A 16,983-nucleotide genomic window follows, 5' to 3' on the forward strand; every position below is an offset into this window, starting at 1 on the left:
TTCCAAGATTTCTCATTCTAGAAGTCCATTGCATGTCCACCCATGCATTGTGTATATGTAGGGCCATTACTGTGGGAAGAGCCTCGGACTGGACACGAGATAAGTGAGTACCACGTGGAGAACCACATCAAGTACTTACCGTCCAGTTGGTTCCGCATGGGCTTTGAAAGTATAGCCTGAGATTCCTGGAAATTGAGAGGCAGCAAAGAAGACATTGGTCCCCATTGTAATCCCTACACCTTTCCTTGCCTGACCAGGAGGGCCAGTCCTGACTCAGAGGGCACGTCACCTTAAAACAGCTTTGCAAACTTCAAATGGAAGTTTAGTCCTTTTCTGACAACAGCTCATGGGAAGAAAAGTGCTCAGCAGGGGGTGGTGTTCCTGGTCCGTGGAGGTGATGGAGTTGAGTCAAAGACCTCGGCTTTATGTTCCTTTGGATAGATGTTGTTTTGGCATTCTCAGGACAATAGAATTTTCTTATATTAGGGTCTCCCGTATGATTTTAACAATTGGCAATGATGAGCTGACCTAGTACCGGATTTTAGCTTTTGACAACTGTTCCCCATTAAAAGAGCCACTGTTTCTTAAAGAAGTGGCTGATCTAGGTTCGGGGTACAAAGAGCATAAAATAAAGCAAAGCTGATGATCTTGGGCCAGCTGGGCATGTCTAAAGGATCCACTTGAAGGAGCAGATCTCCAGCCAGGTAAGAGGCCATCCTGCCAAATTCGGAACAGTTTGAGCTTCAAAAGAAAAATGAGGATAGTGGATTATAACACATAGAATAAAGTATTTGGGGCTACTCGGTGGTTCAGTGGTTAAACTTCCAACTGTTGATTTTGGCTCAGGTCATGATCTCACAGTTCATGAGTTTGAGCCCCGCATTGGGTTCTATACTGACAGTGAAGATCTTGGGTGGGGTTCTCTCTCCCTCTCTCTCTGCCCCTCCTCCACACTCTTGCTCTTGTTCTCTCTCTCAAAACAAATATATAAACATTTGAAAAAAAATAGCTCTTTATACCATAGTGCTATTTCAAAGGGAGGAGGGCTAGAAGGGAAAGATTTTTAAATACAAAAGTGTCAATTAATAATATGGAAGGAGTCATAGAAAAACCCATCACATCATTGTAGAATCACCAGAATCAGAATCTGTTCAGACAGGGCTTATCAGAGGGTGGTAAGACCACTGGATAGAATTGTGAAGGGACAGGGTGTCCACACTGCCTCAAAGCGTACCGCACCGATTACAGTTGCCCATGGACCATACAGCAGGGGCATCATGCCATCAAAAATCCACAGAGAACTTTTGACTCCCCCTAAATCTTCATTACCAGTAGCCTGCTGATGACTGGAAGCCTTACAGATAACATGAACAGTCAATTAACATCTATTTTGAATGCTGTATGTATTAGATACTGTATTCTTACAATGAAGTAAGCTAAAGAAAAGAAAATGATATTAAGAAAATTATAAGGAAGAGAAAACGCATTTATAGTACTATGCTGTATCAGAAAAAGTCCGTTGACTTGCACAGACCCATGTTGTTTAAGGGTGAACTGTGTAAGTACGTGGTGCACTGTTCTAACTTTTTGTGGGTTTAAAATATTTCAGAATAAAAGTTGGGAGAAGTCAGATGTCTGTGTATGATGTCAGCAGAGCTTCTGGTACTAATTTTGTATAGATTTCTAATATCAGTAATTCTGCCTTTTGGCAGTATTTGATAGGCGTTGCCAATATGATGGAATGATACCATTTTCCCCATGATGTTACATGAGAGATACTATTAGAATTTATTTCTGGCTGTTTCCATATTACAGTGATTGAATTACCATCAAAAGTATTTATGACCTTTGTTCAGTCATTCATACTTTTTCCTTCCTACCCCTCTACCTCTGGTAGAATGCTATTAATTGTTTCACAGTGCCATTTTCTCATCTCTTATAAATTATGTTTAACTTAAAAATATTTAGCTTTTTCAGTATAACAACCATTGTTTTAGGTGATGATCTTAAAATGAGTATGTGATACATTTCCTGTTGTCAAGGAGTTTATATGTTAATCATATCATTATTATTATTATTATTTGGTCATTTAGGGCAACTGAAACACAGCTATGAGGTGTTATAATAATAATTCTAAGAATTCTTATTTTGTAGACAAGACAGCTAAGATACGGAGAGATTAAGAAACTTGCCCCAAAATGAAACCGATAGATAGGAAGGGGCAAAATTCAAATTTGAACCCAGGCCAGCCAGATCCTCAGTCTGTGCCATGAAATGCTGAGGAAACAATTAATTGTGCTTGGACCATGAAGGCATTTGAGAAGGTTCCAGACCTTTGACATTTAACGGAGAGGATATATTTTACCAAGTGATGGTGAGGAAGAGCACCACAGGCAGACAGATGACAAACTTTGGTTAAAGAGGCATGAAAATACCTCGTGTTCTGGGAATGGCAGACAGTTTAGGGTGGCCAGATCGTGCAGGTAGCCGGGCGTGAGACTTGGAGGGGAGCGGGGCCGTATTGTGAGGAGCCATCCCTGTGGGCGTTCGGACTTTATTTGTAGATAGTGAGTGGCCGTTGAGGGTTTTTAACTGTGACACATTGGAAAAGTTGTGGTAGCAGTAGAGGCAGGATTGAAGCCACCTGAGCTCCCAGTGAGAAGTTGGTGCCTTCATCTGGGAGTTAGGATGGCTGAACCGGGACAGGGGACATGATGGAAGCAACAGACACGGATGGGACCAGCAGAGTGTGGTTTGGGGAGTGGGAAGGAGGGAAACAGTTCTAGTTTGCTAGGCTTACTAGTAGTGACGCGGGAGAAGAGGAGGGGAGTGGCATGGTCAGGGAAATAGTTTGAAAATGTTGAGATTGATTATCTCCTGAGCTTGTAGGTTGAGATCCTCACTTGCTGTTATATTCTAGTTTATCTTGGTGTTACTGAGTCCACAGCAAGGTGGTGTCCCTTAGCCTGTCTTTCTGGAGCATTTAGGTTCACGTTTGTGATTTCAGTTACTTCTTTAGACTAAGTTCTGGAATAGTTAGTTGTAGCGTGTTTGGTGATAGGGTATATTTTATCCACAAGTTGTAGATTCATGAGTGGGGGAAGACAGTCCCCTGCTTTTAAGTCAGGTGTCACTGAATTGATGGCATCACAGAGGTAACACTTAAACCAGATGGAACTACTAATATATAATTTTAAAATCCTGCAGCATGGGAACTTTTCCAAGGTGTGGCTTTTTCTTTTTCTTCTTCCCTGTAGGGGAAAGAAAAGCATACTTACTGGTTTTTAAAACTGTATGGGTGTATTTTGTCCTTCTGTGTTCATGTGTAGCATTTAAAATAACCAATGTATATGATCAATACGAGAATACATAGTATAATGCCTTTACAAAAAAGAATAACTACTTCTTAAAGTGATTCATTGATAATTCATAGTCATAAAAATGAAACAGAGAGAGAGACCTGCTGGGTCTTCGCAGGGTTGTTCCTGGCAAAGTGTGTGTTATTACACTCGTGGGTTGGCTTGAGTTATTTGGTATTTTCTTGTTGGTGGAGAAAGGGCTTGTATTTGAAGAAGTCGGGCGGAAGTGCAGAAGAACAAAAAATACTAAACTTCGATCAATCTTAGTTTTTCACAGCGTGGCCTTCTCTAAAGTCACATTTGGCAGAAACATTAATTAGATTTCAGTGCCCCACTGAGCTTTAAAATTAAACATAGTTCTGGAACCATCTGCAACATTTTATCACTAATAATATAATGAAGAATATGCTTAGTCTTTTGAAAAATGGAAATTATAACAATATGTTTTATTCACGAGTGATCATCTTTTATTATGAAAAACTCATCACAATTTTTAGAAGGATTTAAGAAGTAATTAAAGAGTTTTAAAAATATGCCTAGAAATAAAATTCTCTAAAAATATTTTCATTTTTAGAAATTGAGACTCTTTTCCTAAAATCAGGATTTTCTTTGGGATTTTATGCTTCTTTTAAATCTAAAAATATTGGTGGTGGGCATATACCATCTGCCTGTGTGAGACTGTCCTGAGGACCGTCAGTGAAGAGCCGTCGCTTTCATGTCAACTGTAATTACCTGAGCCGAGGACACGTGGGAGGCCAGAGACAGAGATACGGTGGCTAGGGGTGCAGGTCTTTGCCCCTCTCTTCAAACTTGACCCTCTCTTCAAACTTGACCTTACTAGATAGGGAATTTGAAAGTCATTTAACCCCCTCATTCCTCTGTTTCCTTATTTGCAAAATAGGGACGATCACACTTACCTTACAGGGTTGTCATAAGCTTACCGTTTGGAGCATCAAGTGTATCTTCAGAACGATTTTCTTCCTGTATAGTCTTTCATTTCCTTTGCTTTTGCGTCATCTAGCTATTCCACTTACAGATGCCTCCAGAAGAGAAAATGTGGGGATTGAGGAGAATTTACAAAATGGCAGAATCTTAGCTCACTCATGAGCAAGGATTACTTTGGATTCTGTTCATGAGAATGAAATACTTCGGTACCTTCTCTGTGTCCGGCAGTGCTCTGGGGACTGGGGAGACCGCAGACATGTCTGCCTTCACGGGCGCCAGAGTCATTACGGGAGAGCGCGTGTTAGGCGTGCAGCCACAGTGGGCTCCCTGACTCCAGGCTGGCAGGAGACACAGACAGAGAGGTCCCCGCAGACTTCTTGGCTGAGGAGGGTATTTCTCTGTCTGAAGGGTGGGTACATGTGCCTGCCACATATGTGTCAGGCTTCTACAGAAAAGGGGCAGACGAGTTGTGCTTGCCTAGTTCTTTTTCTAAATTTACTAATTAGGCAAGTCACTTTACCACCTTAGGAGTTGATAAGAGGTTGGACAACAGACCCAAATAATTAGGAAAAAACATCCCTTCTCCTGGAGACCAAAGAAGGAGGAAGGAAGAAGCATTTTCTGTTACCACCCTCCCTATTTCCCAGCTTTACTCCAAATCCCAACTTGGTGTGACATCTAAGACCCCTGCCTACATTTCCAGACTCATCTCCTGATGCTTCTTTCTTTAGTTCTTTAGAACTGCCCTCAGCCGCCCACAGCGCTGAATTATCTCAGAACCGCATCTTCCCATGCTTCTTAGAATGTTCGTTCTCACATTGTGCTTGATGAAATCCTAATAACCTTTCAGTTCTTCATTTAGGGCTTATCTTCTTAACATCCTGGGTGGATTGACTGCCCTTCCGTTGTGCCCTTGCTGTCACCTTTTCTGATCTCATGTTGTCACACCTGTCACAGCACTGTCCGCGTCCATGATAGTCGCCCTGAGCAGACATTGAACTTTGATCTTCAGGGCAGCAACTTTCACCTACTTTTGGATAAATTTTTACTAGTATATTGCTACTTCTGTATTAATCTCCCCACACATAAATACCCAGTTCTCCTTTAAATAATCATCTTGGTCACTGAAAACATTAAGATGCCAGAATTCAGTAAAATGTAACAGCAGAAAATCGAATCCAAAAGTCTTCTTTTGTTGCTGCATAAAATGTATTGCAAAATAATTAAAAATTTCCTTTTGGTTTAATTTTGTACAATACATAGTGTTTTCAGCAATTAGTTTAAAAGCATTGGAGAAATTTAAACAATTCCTTTCTCTTTACCTGTCCTGTTTTTAGCTGTGGAAAACTATTGCTACAACAATCATAAATGATCTAACTTTTTAAAGTTAGATAGTATATTTGCTAACTAAGAGCTTAACTTTTTTAGTAGTTTTGTTGTTGTTGTTAAGCAGCATTTTTTTTTTTTGTAATTTGTGAGTATGGAAGCCTTAAAGAGTAACAATGAATTTCAATTTCATTTTAGCAAAAACAACTGGAAATTGAAAGAACGACTAAGTGGTTGAAAATGCTAAAAGGATGGGAAAAGTACAAGAACACCGAAAAGGTAATTAAAATAATGTTATTTCTATCGGATACTATACAAATTGAGTGTGGATTTTCCCAATAAAAGCTTTTCTTAAATTTTAGGAATATCATGTTCATATTCTCAAAAGTTTCAGTATAATGTAATTTAGTAAATTAGGAGTCTTTATGCTGTAACAGAATGTCAGGTCAGAGGGCATAGGATGGTTTCGGGAGTGATTTGCTTCAGACTCTCCATCGCCTTGCCTGTGATTTAGTTTCCTTCCCTCTCTTCTCTTTTCTGCGGCGTCAGCTTTATCTTGAGGCTGCCCCCCCCACCCCCCGTGGGATCACAATCTTTGTCACACTGCACGCCCACATGTCACACTGCTCAGGAAGAGGGCTGGCCTCTCAAAGCTTTCCCTGAAGCAGGAGCAGTCTTCTTTCCAAAAGCTTCTAGCAAACCTCCCCTTAAATCTTTTTGCCCCGTGCAGTTGGTGCTGTTTTAAATCAATTAAAACAACATACACATCTATTTACTATCACGCCCACTCTCCTCACAAAAGAGAGGGAAGCTGTGAAATTCATGGCGGTAGAAGTTTCTTTTAAATGAGAAAAGGGCTCTCTGGTCAAATAAAGTTGGGAAAAATCAGAACAAACCAGAGTTAGGCAAGTTAAGTCCTTTATTAGAGGACTCCTCAGAGTCCTTATTATAACATGAGGAAGGGGCACCGCACCTTCAAGAGGGACCTTAAATTGAGTGAAACTTAAGAGACCGTGGGAGTCTTTTTGTCATAGGGCATCTCACAGGACTAATGTCCTTTTTCTTTTTGAGCGTCCTAAATAGCCTTATTTAAAGTCTGTTAGACTCTTTTATGATTTTATTTTCATCAGATGTAAGTTCATTTTGGGATTGTCGACTTTATGAACTGTGTACTTTAGCATCACGGTTGGAACTCAAGAGGTTTTCTGAGAGCCATCAGTCTGTGTAGAATGTGAAGTAGAGCATCTATGCCCTCGTTCATCATCATGCTGTCGCCCAGACTGGCCTAAAGCTGGCACCTGCTTTCTCTCCTGTCCTTGTGGAAAGATTGCCCGAGTAGGGATTACAGGGTAAATGTCGACACGCAGCACCTGCCTTTCATCTCCCATCCAGTCCCGTAAAATATTTGTAGAATTATACAGCTTGGTGTTCTTCCCTCGTACACATATATCTGTGAAAGTAGGTAAGCTTGTGTGAAAATGAGCAATTCTACTAGGCCCTTATTCTGACAGCAACTCTGGCTAATGTAGTTCCCAGTAAGAGAGATTTTAACAGAACTGTTTTTTTGATGTGTGATTTTAAAGCCTTTTCCCACAAGGATAATGCTGGAATTATTTGATGATCTGTATGGTCCAATTTGATGTGAGACAAAATGTACCTTCTAAAAGAACTGCTGCTTTCAGTTCATACCTAAATTGTACCGAGGGAAAAGTAGCACATATTTTTCTTCTCTTCCAAGAGGAGGTATAAGTTTTCTCTCCACAGATTCCTTACTTACATAATAGGAATACAAAATTTCTAAATATATCTTGAGATAAAGATATAGCTGTGATAGAGAATAGTAGAGTTGTTAGAGTCCAAGCTTTAATGAAAGAGTTTCCATTAAGGTTGTCTGCGTTGTCTGTGTGTTCTCAACCTTCGGGTTGAGCACTGTGTCTCAGTTTCGGCATTTGACTCTTGGTTTTGGCTCAGGTTATGATACCAGGCTGCACTGACTGTGTAGAGTCTGCTTCGAATTTTTTCTCTCCCTCTCTCCACCCCTTCCCTCTCTCCACCCCTTCCCGCTCTCCCTCTCAAATAAATGAATAAATTTTTTAAAAGCAACAACTTTTTAAGATTTGGACATGAGGGACTCCTGCCTCTCTGGAGGCAGAGGTGAAGGAGCTAATGGATCAGGGAACCTAAAAGAAAATGGGGAGGCAGTAAAGACCTCAGCAGCTCAGGGGGAACTTTGGTTTCCTGGTGTCCACTTGGGGGTTTGCAAGCCCCCCAAAGAGAGCCATATTGGGTGAGCTGAGAAGTTGACTCACTGGCCGCCATGGTGCTGTGGGTTAGCACATTTCATCACTGTTTCACACCACTAAGGGTAGAAAGAGGTATTGAAAATGTTAAGTCAGTCAATGGATTGTTTTTCAGTTGATGATTTTTAAAAGTATCTGTGTGACTAAAATAGACTACTTGATTCTGTTGGCAAGGGAACAAGATACTGGAAGCAAAGGTAGATTCAGGGAACCTCAGTTTATTTTTTCTTTAAGATTTGACATTATCATATCCATAAAATAAATTTCTAACAGAATTTTAAAGGTAGTACTTTTCAAATTGGAATATTAAAATGTGGTTTAAATCTAACATATAGACATTTTATATCAAGGTTGTTAAAACTGTGGTCTCTGAAGTCGAACTAAATTTCAGTTCTTCTGTAGTTTATTAGTTTTATGATATGAGTTAGTTACTTTTCTGCACCTTAATTTTCTCATCCATAAAATGGGGATGATAATAATAGTATTTACCTCTTTAAGAACATGATAATATTGCAAGAAATAAATTGATATAGAAACACACATGCTGGCTCCAAATAAATAATCAGAAAATGTTAGTGTGACCTTTATTATTAAAGTCGTTATTGTTATTCGATTCATTATTTTCCTCCCTGTCATCTCCACCCACATTTACCCTTCCTGGCAAATCCCTGTGTCTCCTTCAGTATTGATCTTCCCTGGGTCTGTCATGTGGAATTCATGCTTCCGGTCCTCCGCTGCGGTGTCTCTGATACAGTCTCAAGGTGAGAGCCGCTGCTGTTGGACCAGGAAGAAGTGACCACACCGCAGATGCACTGCTCTCTCCCCAACACCTTTATTCCTAAGCTTTTTCCGGTGTTCCCTCTGACGTGAGGACTAAGTTCCCCTGCATGGCTAGACAGTGTAGTGCCCACCCTTCTCCTGCTCCACCCTGGCCCCTCTGAGTCCGGCTCTGTCACCACTTACCCCATCAGAGTGTGACAGCTCAGTAGCAAATAGTAGATGTGACTTTATTTTATAATAAAGGATTAAACGTTGATGCTACAGTTATCTGCTTACATGTTTATTTTCACTGCTACACACTGAGTTCTGCAGACCTTTTTCCTGTTCCTAGCCATACTTCCTAGTGAGTGTAGGCCACAAAGCAGGCAGTCATCACAAAGTTTCTTTTTAGAATGAATGATATTCATTTATGAATTGGAATATGCACCTCTCACCTTCTGCTGAAATCTACTACTTAATTTCAAGCTGTGATCTCTTAAGAGGCAGCGTGATTTGACGAAAGTCGCCTGAAGTAGGAGTAAAAAGATGAAATCCATGGGCCTCAGCAAGCCCCTTCTCAGGGCCCTGGCCTCCCGGCATTTGAAGGGGCAGAGCATTTGCTTTGCCTCCTTTACAGACTGTTAGAGAAAATACGAGATCTTCCTTTGTCAATTAGAAGATTCTCAACAAATGTCAACAAATGTCAACTGGACTAGTGTTCTGGAGAGGAAGCAAATTCTATTAGTAACTGTTGTACTTGATATAATTCCTACTTTGTTTTATAAAGTTTCCAAAATTTCTATGATAGTTGAAAATTTGTGATGAAAAATATGTTATAATAATGGCAGTCTGTGATAGAGCAGTATGAGTATTTGAAAAACAGTAAGCATAGTTTCTTTCTTTTAGGGTCTCAGAATTTAATTTTTCCTGATATATGTGAGTTTGTTTATATGCTTTATTTCACTACCTCTTAAAGCTTGGACTTCAGATACATCCATTTTTATATTCCTTTTAAGTTTTTTAATCGAAGTGTCGTTGACACAATATTATGTTCGTTTCAGGCGTACAACATGGTGAGGGGAAAACTTTGGATGTCATGCTTCTTTTTTAAGTACAGTTTCATTTTTGTTATTTTCATGCTTTCTGCTCTTGGATTTCCTTAACATTTTCTAGATCCATGTATTTTAAGTTCACTTGAGCAGAACGATGACTACTAGCTACGTGCACTGTGGCCTTGAAAAGATGGTGTTTGTTTTTTTATAAAATGTAAAATTATTATCTTTTGCTAAAAGATGGTGACATCTTGTATGTGCCTTGGGCATATTATTTAACTTCTTTGTGATTCACTATCACCATCTATAAAATTGGGATAATAATATCTTACAGAGTTGTTGATGTGATTAAATGGGAGAAACATCTATAGTTTAAAATAGTTTCCTGCACATAGTAGATGCTCAGTTAAAGTTATGCCTCATTTTTCATTTGAATTCTGGAGTAGCACTGGGATCATTAATTTTTTTCTTTCTACCTGAAGTTTCTCTCTTTTTTCTTCTTAATATAATCATCATTTGATTTTTTTTTTTTTTAGCACATCAAATCATGACTAAGTGGGGTTTTCTGAGGAATACAGAGTTAGGTTAGCATCTGAACATCAGTTAAAGTAATTCAAAGTATTAAAAAACTAAAAAAAGAAAAAAAACACTTCATCTGAATCAGTGTAGAAAAAGCACTTAACAAATCAGACATCCATTGCTGATACCAACTCTCAGTTAAGTCGGAATGGAAGGAAACTACTCTGACACAATCAGGGGCATCTACAAAACTATCGCTGGCATCAGACTGTCCTGGTGAAAAAGTAAATTTTTTCCCCAAGCTCAGTATCAAGACATGACATTTACCCGCATCCCTTGCTATTCAGCATTATACTGGAGAGGCTGACCAGTACAATGAGAGAGAAAAAAAGCCATCTGTCTTGAAAGGGAAAAGTAAAACTGTCTTTATTTAAATTTTAGATTTACCGTAAGATGAAAAATGGACATTTATGTATAGTTGTTGAATCCAGAATTGAATAAAAACAGTAAAATAATGTCTAAAGACTTTTTAAGCAATATAGTTTGAGAAATACATGTTAGAACTCTTATTTTATTCATTGAAAACATCAGCCTTGTGGAGATTCAAGTTCACGAAGTTACTGTTTGCCTGCTTTCACCTTCCACTTGACTGTTGAAATTTCCCTTTTCACATTTGCAGTAATGTCCACACCTTCTGATACTCATGCCCGATGCTTACAGTGCAGCATCCTTACAAATGGAGCAGATAATTTGGAAACACTTTAAGAAGTATAGTAATACATATTACAGCTTTGGAATGAATGTAGATGGCACACTTCCTTTAGTAAAGTAAATCTTAAGTTCACTGTTTTTTTAAACCACACTCAGTTTACAGTTAATGGTGGTCAGTGTTTAGTACATGGGAGAAATTCCAAGTAGCAACATCTAGTTTACCCCAAACCTTTCCATATATATTCTTGTCGTTAGAGCGACTGCGCAAGTTAACACGTTGATGATTCTAGTCACTGTCTGCTGCTGTTTCACATTTGAGGCATAGTGTGTTTATACCAGAAGAACAAAGCTGAAATTACGTACAGAATTTGCCTAAGGAATCAACTTCTTAATATTCTCTCTTTCACAGTAAAAGTTGTTCTACAGTGTTGCTTATTTTAAGCCACAGTTTCATAAAGCTACATCATGACTTCATTACTAAAACGTTAGTTTCCCAAAACTAGATCATGTCTAGTAGAAGGTGAAATTCTGCTTATTCATAACTTGTCAGCATTTCAATTATTAGAACGTACATCTGATTTTTTTAGCCATACTGTTAACACATATTATTTTGATTGTAAAAGTAATTATTTACCTATTGTTACTTTACTCCTTAAGATTTCTGCCATAATTTGTTTAATCATTTCCTTGTTTGGACATTTACTTTAAAGTTTCAAGTCTTATTATGCACAACTTTGTAATGACCACAATAGATTTGTATGCTATTTTGAATGATTAGCCTTGAGGAAAATAAGAGACAGTTACGAGAAGATGGAGAAGTGTATTGTCTTCAGAGTCATAGAGGGATAGAAGCGTACAAGGACCCAAAGACTTGATGATGCTGATGCTTTATTCTTCATTTCATTCCAAAGTGAGGGCAAGCAAGGTATTCCTGAAAAACTACCAAAATTGAAAAGAGGAGCGGGAAAAGGGAGAGGAAGGGAGGGCAGGGTGGGGGGGGTGGCAGGGCAGAGACAGGGAGGCAGGAGTCAGAGAGAACTGAAGATTGAGGGCGGAGTTGGCCGAGTTGTGAGCTAGACAGGGTGTGTATCCACTGTGGAGAGCCCAGAGAGGAGTTGCTGCAGGAACAGGTGTTAGGGGTTCCAGTATCCTCTGCGCTCCGGGAGAGCACTTCTGGGACCAGGCAACCTTTTTGGTATTTGGAGCCATTTAGACAGTGGGGGAAAAGGAAGAAAGTGCATAACTAGTTACTTATATCAACGGGGAATGTGTAAATCAGATGCTCACGCCTTAAAATGCTTTCATGCCGCGTGAGGGGCGCCTTTGTAATGGTATGAAAATGCGAATGCACTAGGCACACTGTCCACCTCCTGTGTCTTCTGTGTACGCCTCCCCGTCAGGGTGGCAGGAGGAGAGATAGGATCCAGGTGCGCCATGTCAAAGTGTATCAGTTGTCGTGGATACTTTGAAAATAAAGGACTAACAAATATTAATTAGTTTGATTGGAGAGATCAATCTAAGATTTGGTCATTTGTAACCTTCAATTTATGTTTCTTTTAATAAGTTTCATAGGAGAATTTACAAAGGAATCCCACTCCAGCTCAGAGGCGAAGTCTGGGCTCTACTTCTGGAGATCCCTAAAATGAAAGAAGAAACAAGAGATCTTTATAGTGTGAGTATCTAAAGCTAACTTGTTTTGAAACTGAGAAGTAAAAACATTTCCTTTCTCTTTCAAGGTGATGTAAGATATTCGTGTCCTTTGAAGTTATATTAAAATGATCCTACACTGAGTTTTGTAAGTCTATTGTTTTCTTGATTGTTTTGTTTAGTGCAGTCTACCTCCTAACTTTCAATCAAAGCCTTCAGTGAAAATGTTACTCTCCGTATCAGTCAGTCTCCAGGGCTTTGCGCGTACTTGAAATGACCAGTGTAGGGGCCTATCCATGAGTCCGTGTGGACTCATCCCTGATCATCAGTGCCCATTTGCAGTGCGGAGGCACTAAAGACATCAACAATGTCCCTCGTGGCCATTGTGGGGAAACAGCAGAATTCCTTTCTTGAACAGCTGCCTGTAGGGGCTTTGCTCTTTCCTTCTGAGCATGAGAAGACTGTTTTCTTCCAAGATTAGTGGGTATTTCTAAGTTTTGTTATTTATTAATTTAATGTCAAACTTTTGACTCCGTGATGATGAACACTTTCCTTAAATTAGCTAATGCGTTAAATTTACCTCCTTGTCACTCCAGCAACACCCTTTATAGACCTAACTTTTATATCAATGTTTGAAAGGAATACGAAACATATATCTAAAAACCATTCCGAAACATGTTCCTCAGAAAGTGTACATAAATGGATAAAAGAAAAATTATTTGTAATTTAAAACCTATATATATATATTTTTTTCTTTTTCATATTGTGTGTGTGTGTCTCTGTGTGTGTGTGTAAAATTTTACCAAGATTACCATAATAAATACTGGTTAATTTCAAGAGTTACTTATTTTGTGTGTCTGAAACATTTTTAAATTAGCTGTTTGGGCCCTCCAGAGACTATGGGTTTATGTCTTAGGGTTTTAGAGTTTCAAATTATTTTTACCTTTTGATAAGGTATTTGCTTTTAGTATCCTCGTTTTAGGCCAGTATTGAAAATAATGTCTGAGAAAATATACAGAATCTAATCCAGCACCTAGAGCTGTGTGCCTGGCGTATGATAGGTGTCCATTAAAATTTGGTTCTGTTAACGAGAGAACCCAGTTCCTTTCCTTAGCCTGCTCGGTGCGTTTCCTGGGGCTGCCGCAGAGCGCCCAGGCTGCGCAGCTCACCACCACGACCGCGCCTCTGTCTCACTTCTGGAGGAGACAAGTCTGACGTCAGAGTGGTAGTGGGACCGGAGTGTCTCTCGAGGCTGGGGGACAGTCCTTCCTGCCCGCTCCTCGCTGCAAGCTCGCTGTTGCATCCTCCATCTCTGCCTCGTCTTCACGTGGCCTTCTCCGTGGCCGCCTTCTGTTGGTGTGTCCCATCTGATAAGGACACCAGTTACTGGGGCTCCAGCCCAATCCAGGATGATCCCATCTTAACTGACTACATCTGCAAAGACCCTAATTCCCAAATCAGGTCCCATTTCTAGGCTCTGGAGTGATGTGAATTTGGGGAGGGGCCCTGTTCAATCCAGCACAGGTACCAGTAGCGGCGCCGTGCTTTCAGTTACCTGTCAGACTTGCTCTGCGAGGACCGAAGCGATCCGGGCACCGGTTAACACGGGAGACCCATTCAGTCAGTGCCAGTCGTATGCTAACAACAACGCCAGAAATGACTTACCCATCAGTGCTTCCATGATCACAAATTATTTTTTTACTCTTTGAGTCTTCCTGACATCATTATGTGATGGTCTGCCTTTCCCATTCCTTCCTCTCTCTCTCTCTTTCTCTAAGGATGGTGTGAACTGCCCTCCTCAGGTTGGAACTTCACTAGGAATAGAGCTGCTTAGATTCTTCTCAGGTGGGTGAGGTTGTCCCAGCTCCTGGGCTGGCACTCCCACCTACCACGTCCTCCTATTCTTTTTCCCCTTTTGTACCTCAGTGTCATCTGTCGCTCTTGTGTCTGTGATCTGTCTCACGGCCAGCAGTTGAGTCCACCGTGACAACAGCCTTCCAGAGGCTTCAGGGTCTCGCCGGCCCAGCACGCAGGGCTGTCCTGTGTTTGCACGTCCTGCTTTCCACTATACTTCGCCTTCGGGTTTATAGGGTCAGCAGGTCCGACTTCTTGGAAATGAAATGTGTATTTTGTATTATTGTGACCCTCCTGGGTCTCAGCCCACCCAGTCCCACAGATAACTATGGAAGCTGCCTTCCCTCCTTGTGCTGGAGTAGGAAATATGCTTGATTTCGTGTATTCTATACACTTGTGTATAAACGGGCAACAACATCATCTTTCTGACTTGTTTTTTGTTTGTGTGGCTTTTTGGGTTTTGGGTTTTTTTTTTTTTTTACTACTTAACTGGGATTTACTTCTGTCTTGAGGCCTTTTTACATTGGATTTTCTTGTTCTGTAGAGAGACTGATACTATAGATGTGTTTCAGCGTTCTGCCTTTGAACTATTTTCTCATATGCTAGCAAACATTTCTTTTTGTCTTTGACTTCTCATTTTTTGCCACGGCCCGTAGGACCATAATTGAAACCTTTTACTTGCCAATTCCCTTTAAAAAATTAAAGGACAAATACAAACAGATTATCATTTTTAAACTAAATTTTGATATCTTCTAGATCAACTTTTATCAGTGATAACATACAGTAACATTTTAGTGGCCATGTGATTCTAATACCGAACTATAAATATCTTCCTCTGAATTTAGGACTCTGAAGTAGACCGTGGTTACTGGTCATGATTGTAAAAGCTAGAGAAACTGCCATTCTCTGAGCTCCTGCCTCAGAACCCAAGCGTATACACATAGCCATGAAAACTTAACACTTACACTCATGTTCCAGATATCCTGCTTCTTTCTACTTTTAGCTCAAGTCAGGAGTTAGCAGTTATGTTTTTATGTATGTTCATTGGAGTTAAGGAAGATATACGTATATATAGATATAGATATATACCAGTACATGGTAGATGAGTCAGTATAATAGTGTATGTAGATACTTAATTATACTTAAGCATGGTTGAGTATAGATTAATATAAATTTTAATCTCTCATCTAGCTAAACTTGGGAGATTAAACATATTCACTTAGCTCCCTTCTTCCCTGAAATGCCACTAAATTGACAGCAGAGAGTTTTTGAAAAGGCAAGCCCGTGGGGAATACGGAAATGGGAGGAGAGAATAGCTTGTCTGCTCTGTGGAGAGAATGAAGCGGAGGCCTCTGGACTGCGAGGACCCAGACGGCAAGGTGGGGGGAGGGTCCTGCCCTGGGGAGGGGGGAGGTGCTTCCAGTCTCCGAGCAGCCCCCATCCCCCCCCCCCCTCCGATCATTGGCCACCAGGTGCTTGTCTTCCCGACGGGAGGCCGGAAGAAACTTCTCTGGGGACATGCGCAATCCAAGAAGATAAACCCAGACACACTGGCTTCGGGCCCCAGTAAAGCCACAGCACTCTGCGGTGAAGACGCGGCGTGTAGCCCCACGTCTGTGCACACAGCGTTCTGTCGGCTTCCAGTGTCCTTTAACGTGGGAGCGGACAGCGCTCTACCACTGTTCATTTGAGGAAAGGAGCTAACACGAAAGACAAATGAGGACGGATGGAAAAAAGAAACTTGTAAGGAACACACTATAGAACAAGAAGATATCTTAAAAAATCACAGATATATTCAGAGGGATCAAAATAGAAATTACATCCATAAAGCAAGTATGGAATGCTATGAAAAGGAACCTTTGAGAACAACAGAGAGCTTATTAATCATAAAAATCATAATAGAACTGAAAGATTTTAGAGAAGTTTGAGAATAACCATTGAAGGAGTTTCCCAGAAAGTGAATGATTAAGTCAAAGAGATGGCAAATCCTAGAGAAAATATAAGAAAATTAAATGACAGCCCAGATATCCCACACTGATAGCAAGAGTTCCAGAAAGAGAAAACGGGAATGTGACAGGGAGGAGTAAGGAGGTCGACGCCGGGAATTACTGAAGACACCACTCAGAACTGAGAGACGGCGTCTGAGCCGACAAGAGTGAAAAGATCCATCCGGTGCCCAGCCCTGTGGATGAAAACACATACAAGTCCAGCACAGAAAGATAAAGTTTCAGAATGTGGAGAGGAAAATGCCTTCAGGCTTCTGGAGAGAAAAAGATTTCATACAAAGAAACCGGAGTTAGAGTTGCAACACCGCGAGCTCTGGAAGACAGGAAAGGCAGTGCCTTTTGAGCAAAAATAGTTTCCAGCTTAGAATTCGGAAACAGCCAGACCAGCAAGAAGGAGGTAGTAGAATTATTAGACATTTGAAGTTTCAAAACAGTGTACCTTCCACACACCCTTCCACAGGGGCTCCCGGAGGCTGTGCTCCTCCGGCACAAGGGCCTAAGCCTA

The 16,983-nt window shown here is 40.5% G+C and overlaps 1 protein-coding gene across 4 annotated transcripts in view; it reads left to right on the forward strand.

Moving 5' to 3' along the window:
- USP6NL (USP6 N-terminal like) overlaps positions 1-16,983 on the forward strand; it is a 173,297-nt gene that overhangs the window by 115,943 nt on the left and 40,371 nt on the right. For all 4 annotated transcript variants that reach the window (XM_029954760.1, XM_029954761.1, XM_029954759.1 and 1 more), the window contains 2 exons: positions 5,829-5,909; positions 12,536-12,643. In XM_029954760.1, coding sequence (XP_029810620.1) covers positions 5,829-5,909; positions 12,536-12,643 — 189 coding nt within the window. The remainder of the gene's footprint in view (positions 1-5,828; positions 5,910-12,535; positions 12,644-16,983) is intronic.

The sequence above is a fragment of the Suricata suricatta genome, chromosome 10 (genome assembly GCF_006229205.1).
Source record: "Suricata suricatta isolate VVHF042 chromosome 10, meerkat_22Aug2017_6uvM2_HiC, whole genome shotgun sequence".
Taxonomy (NCBI): Eukaryota; Metazoa; Chordata; class Mammalia; order Carnivora; family Herpestidae; genus Suricata; species Suricata suricatta.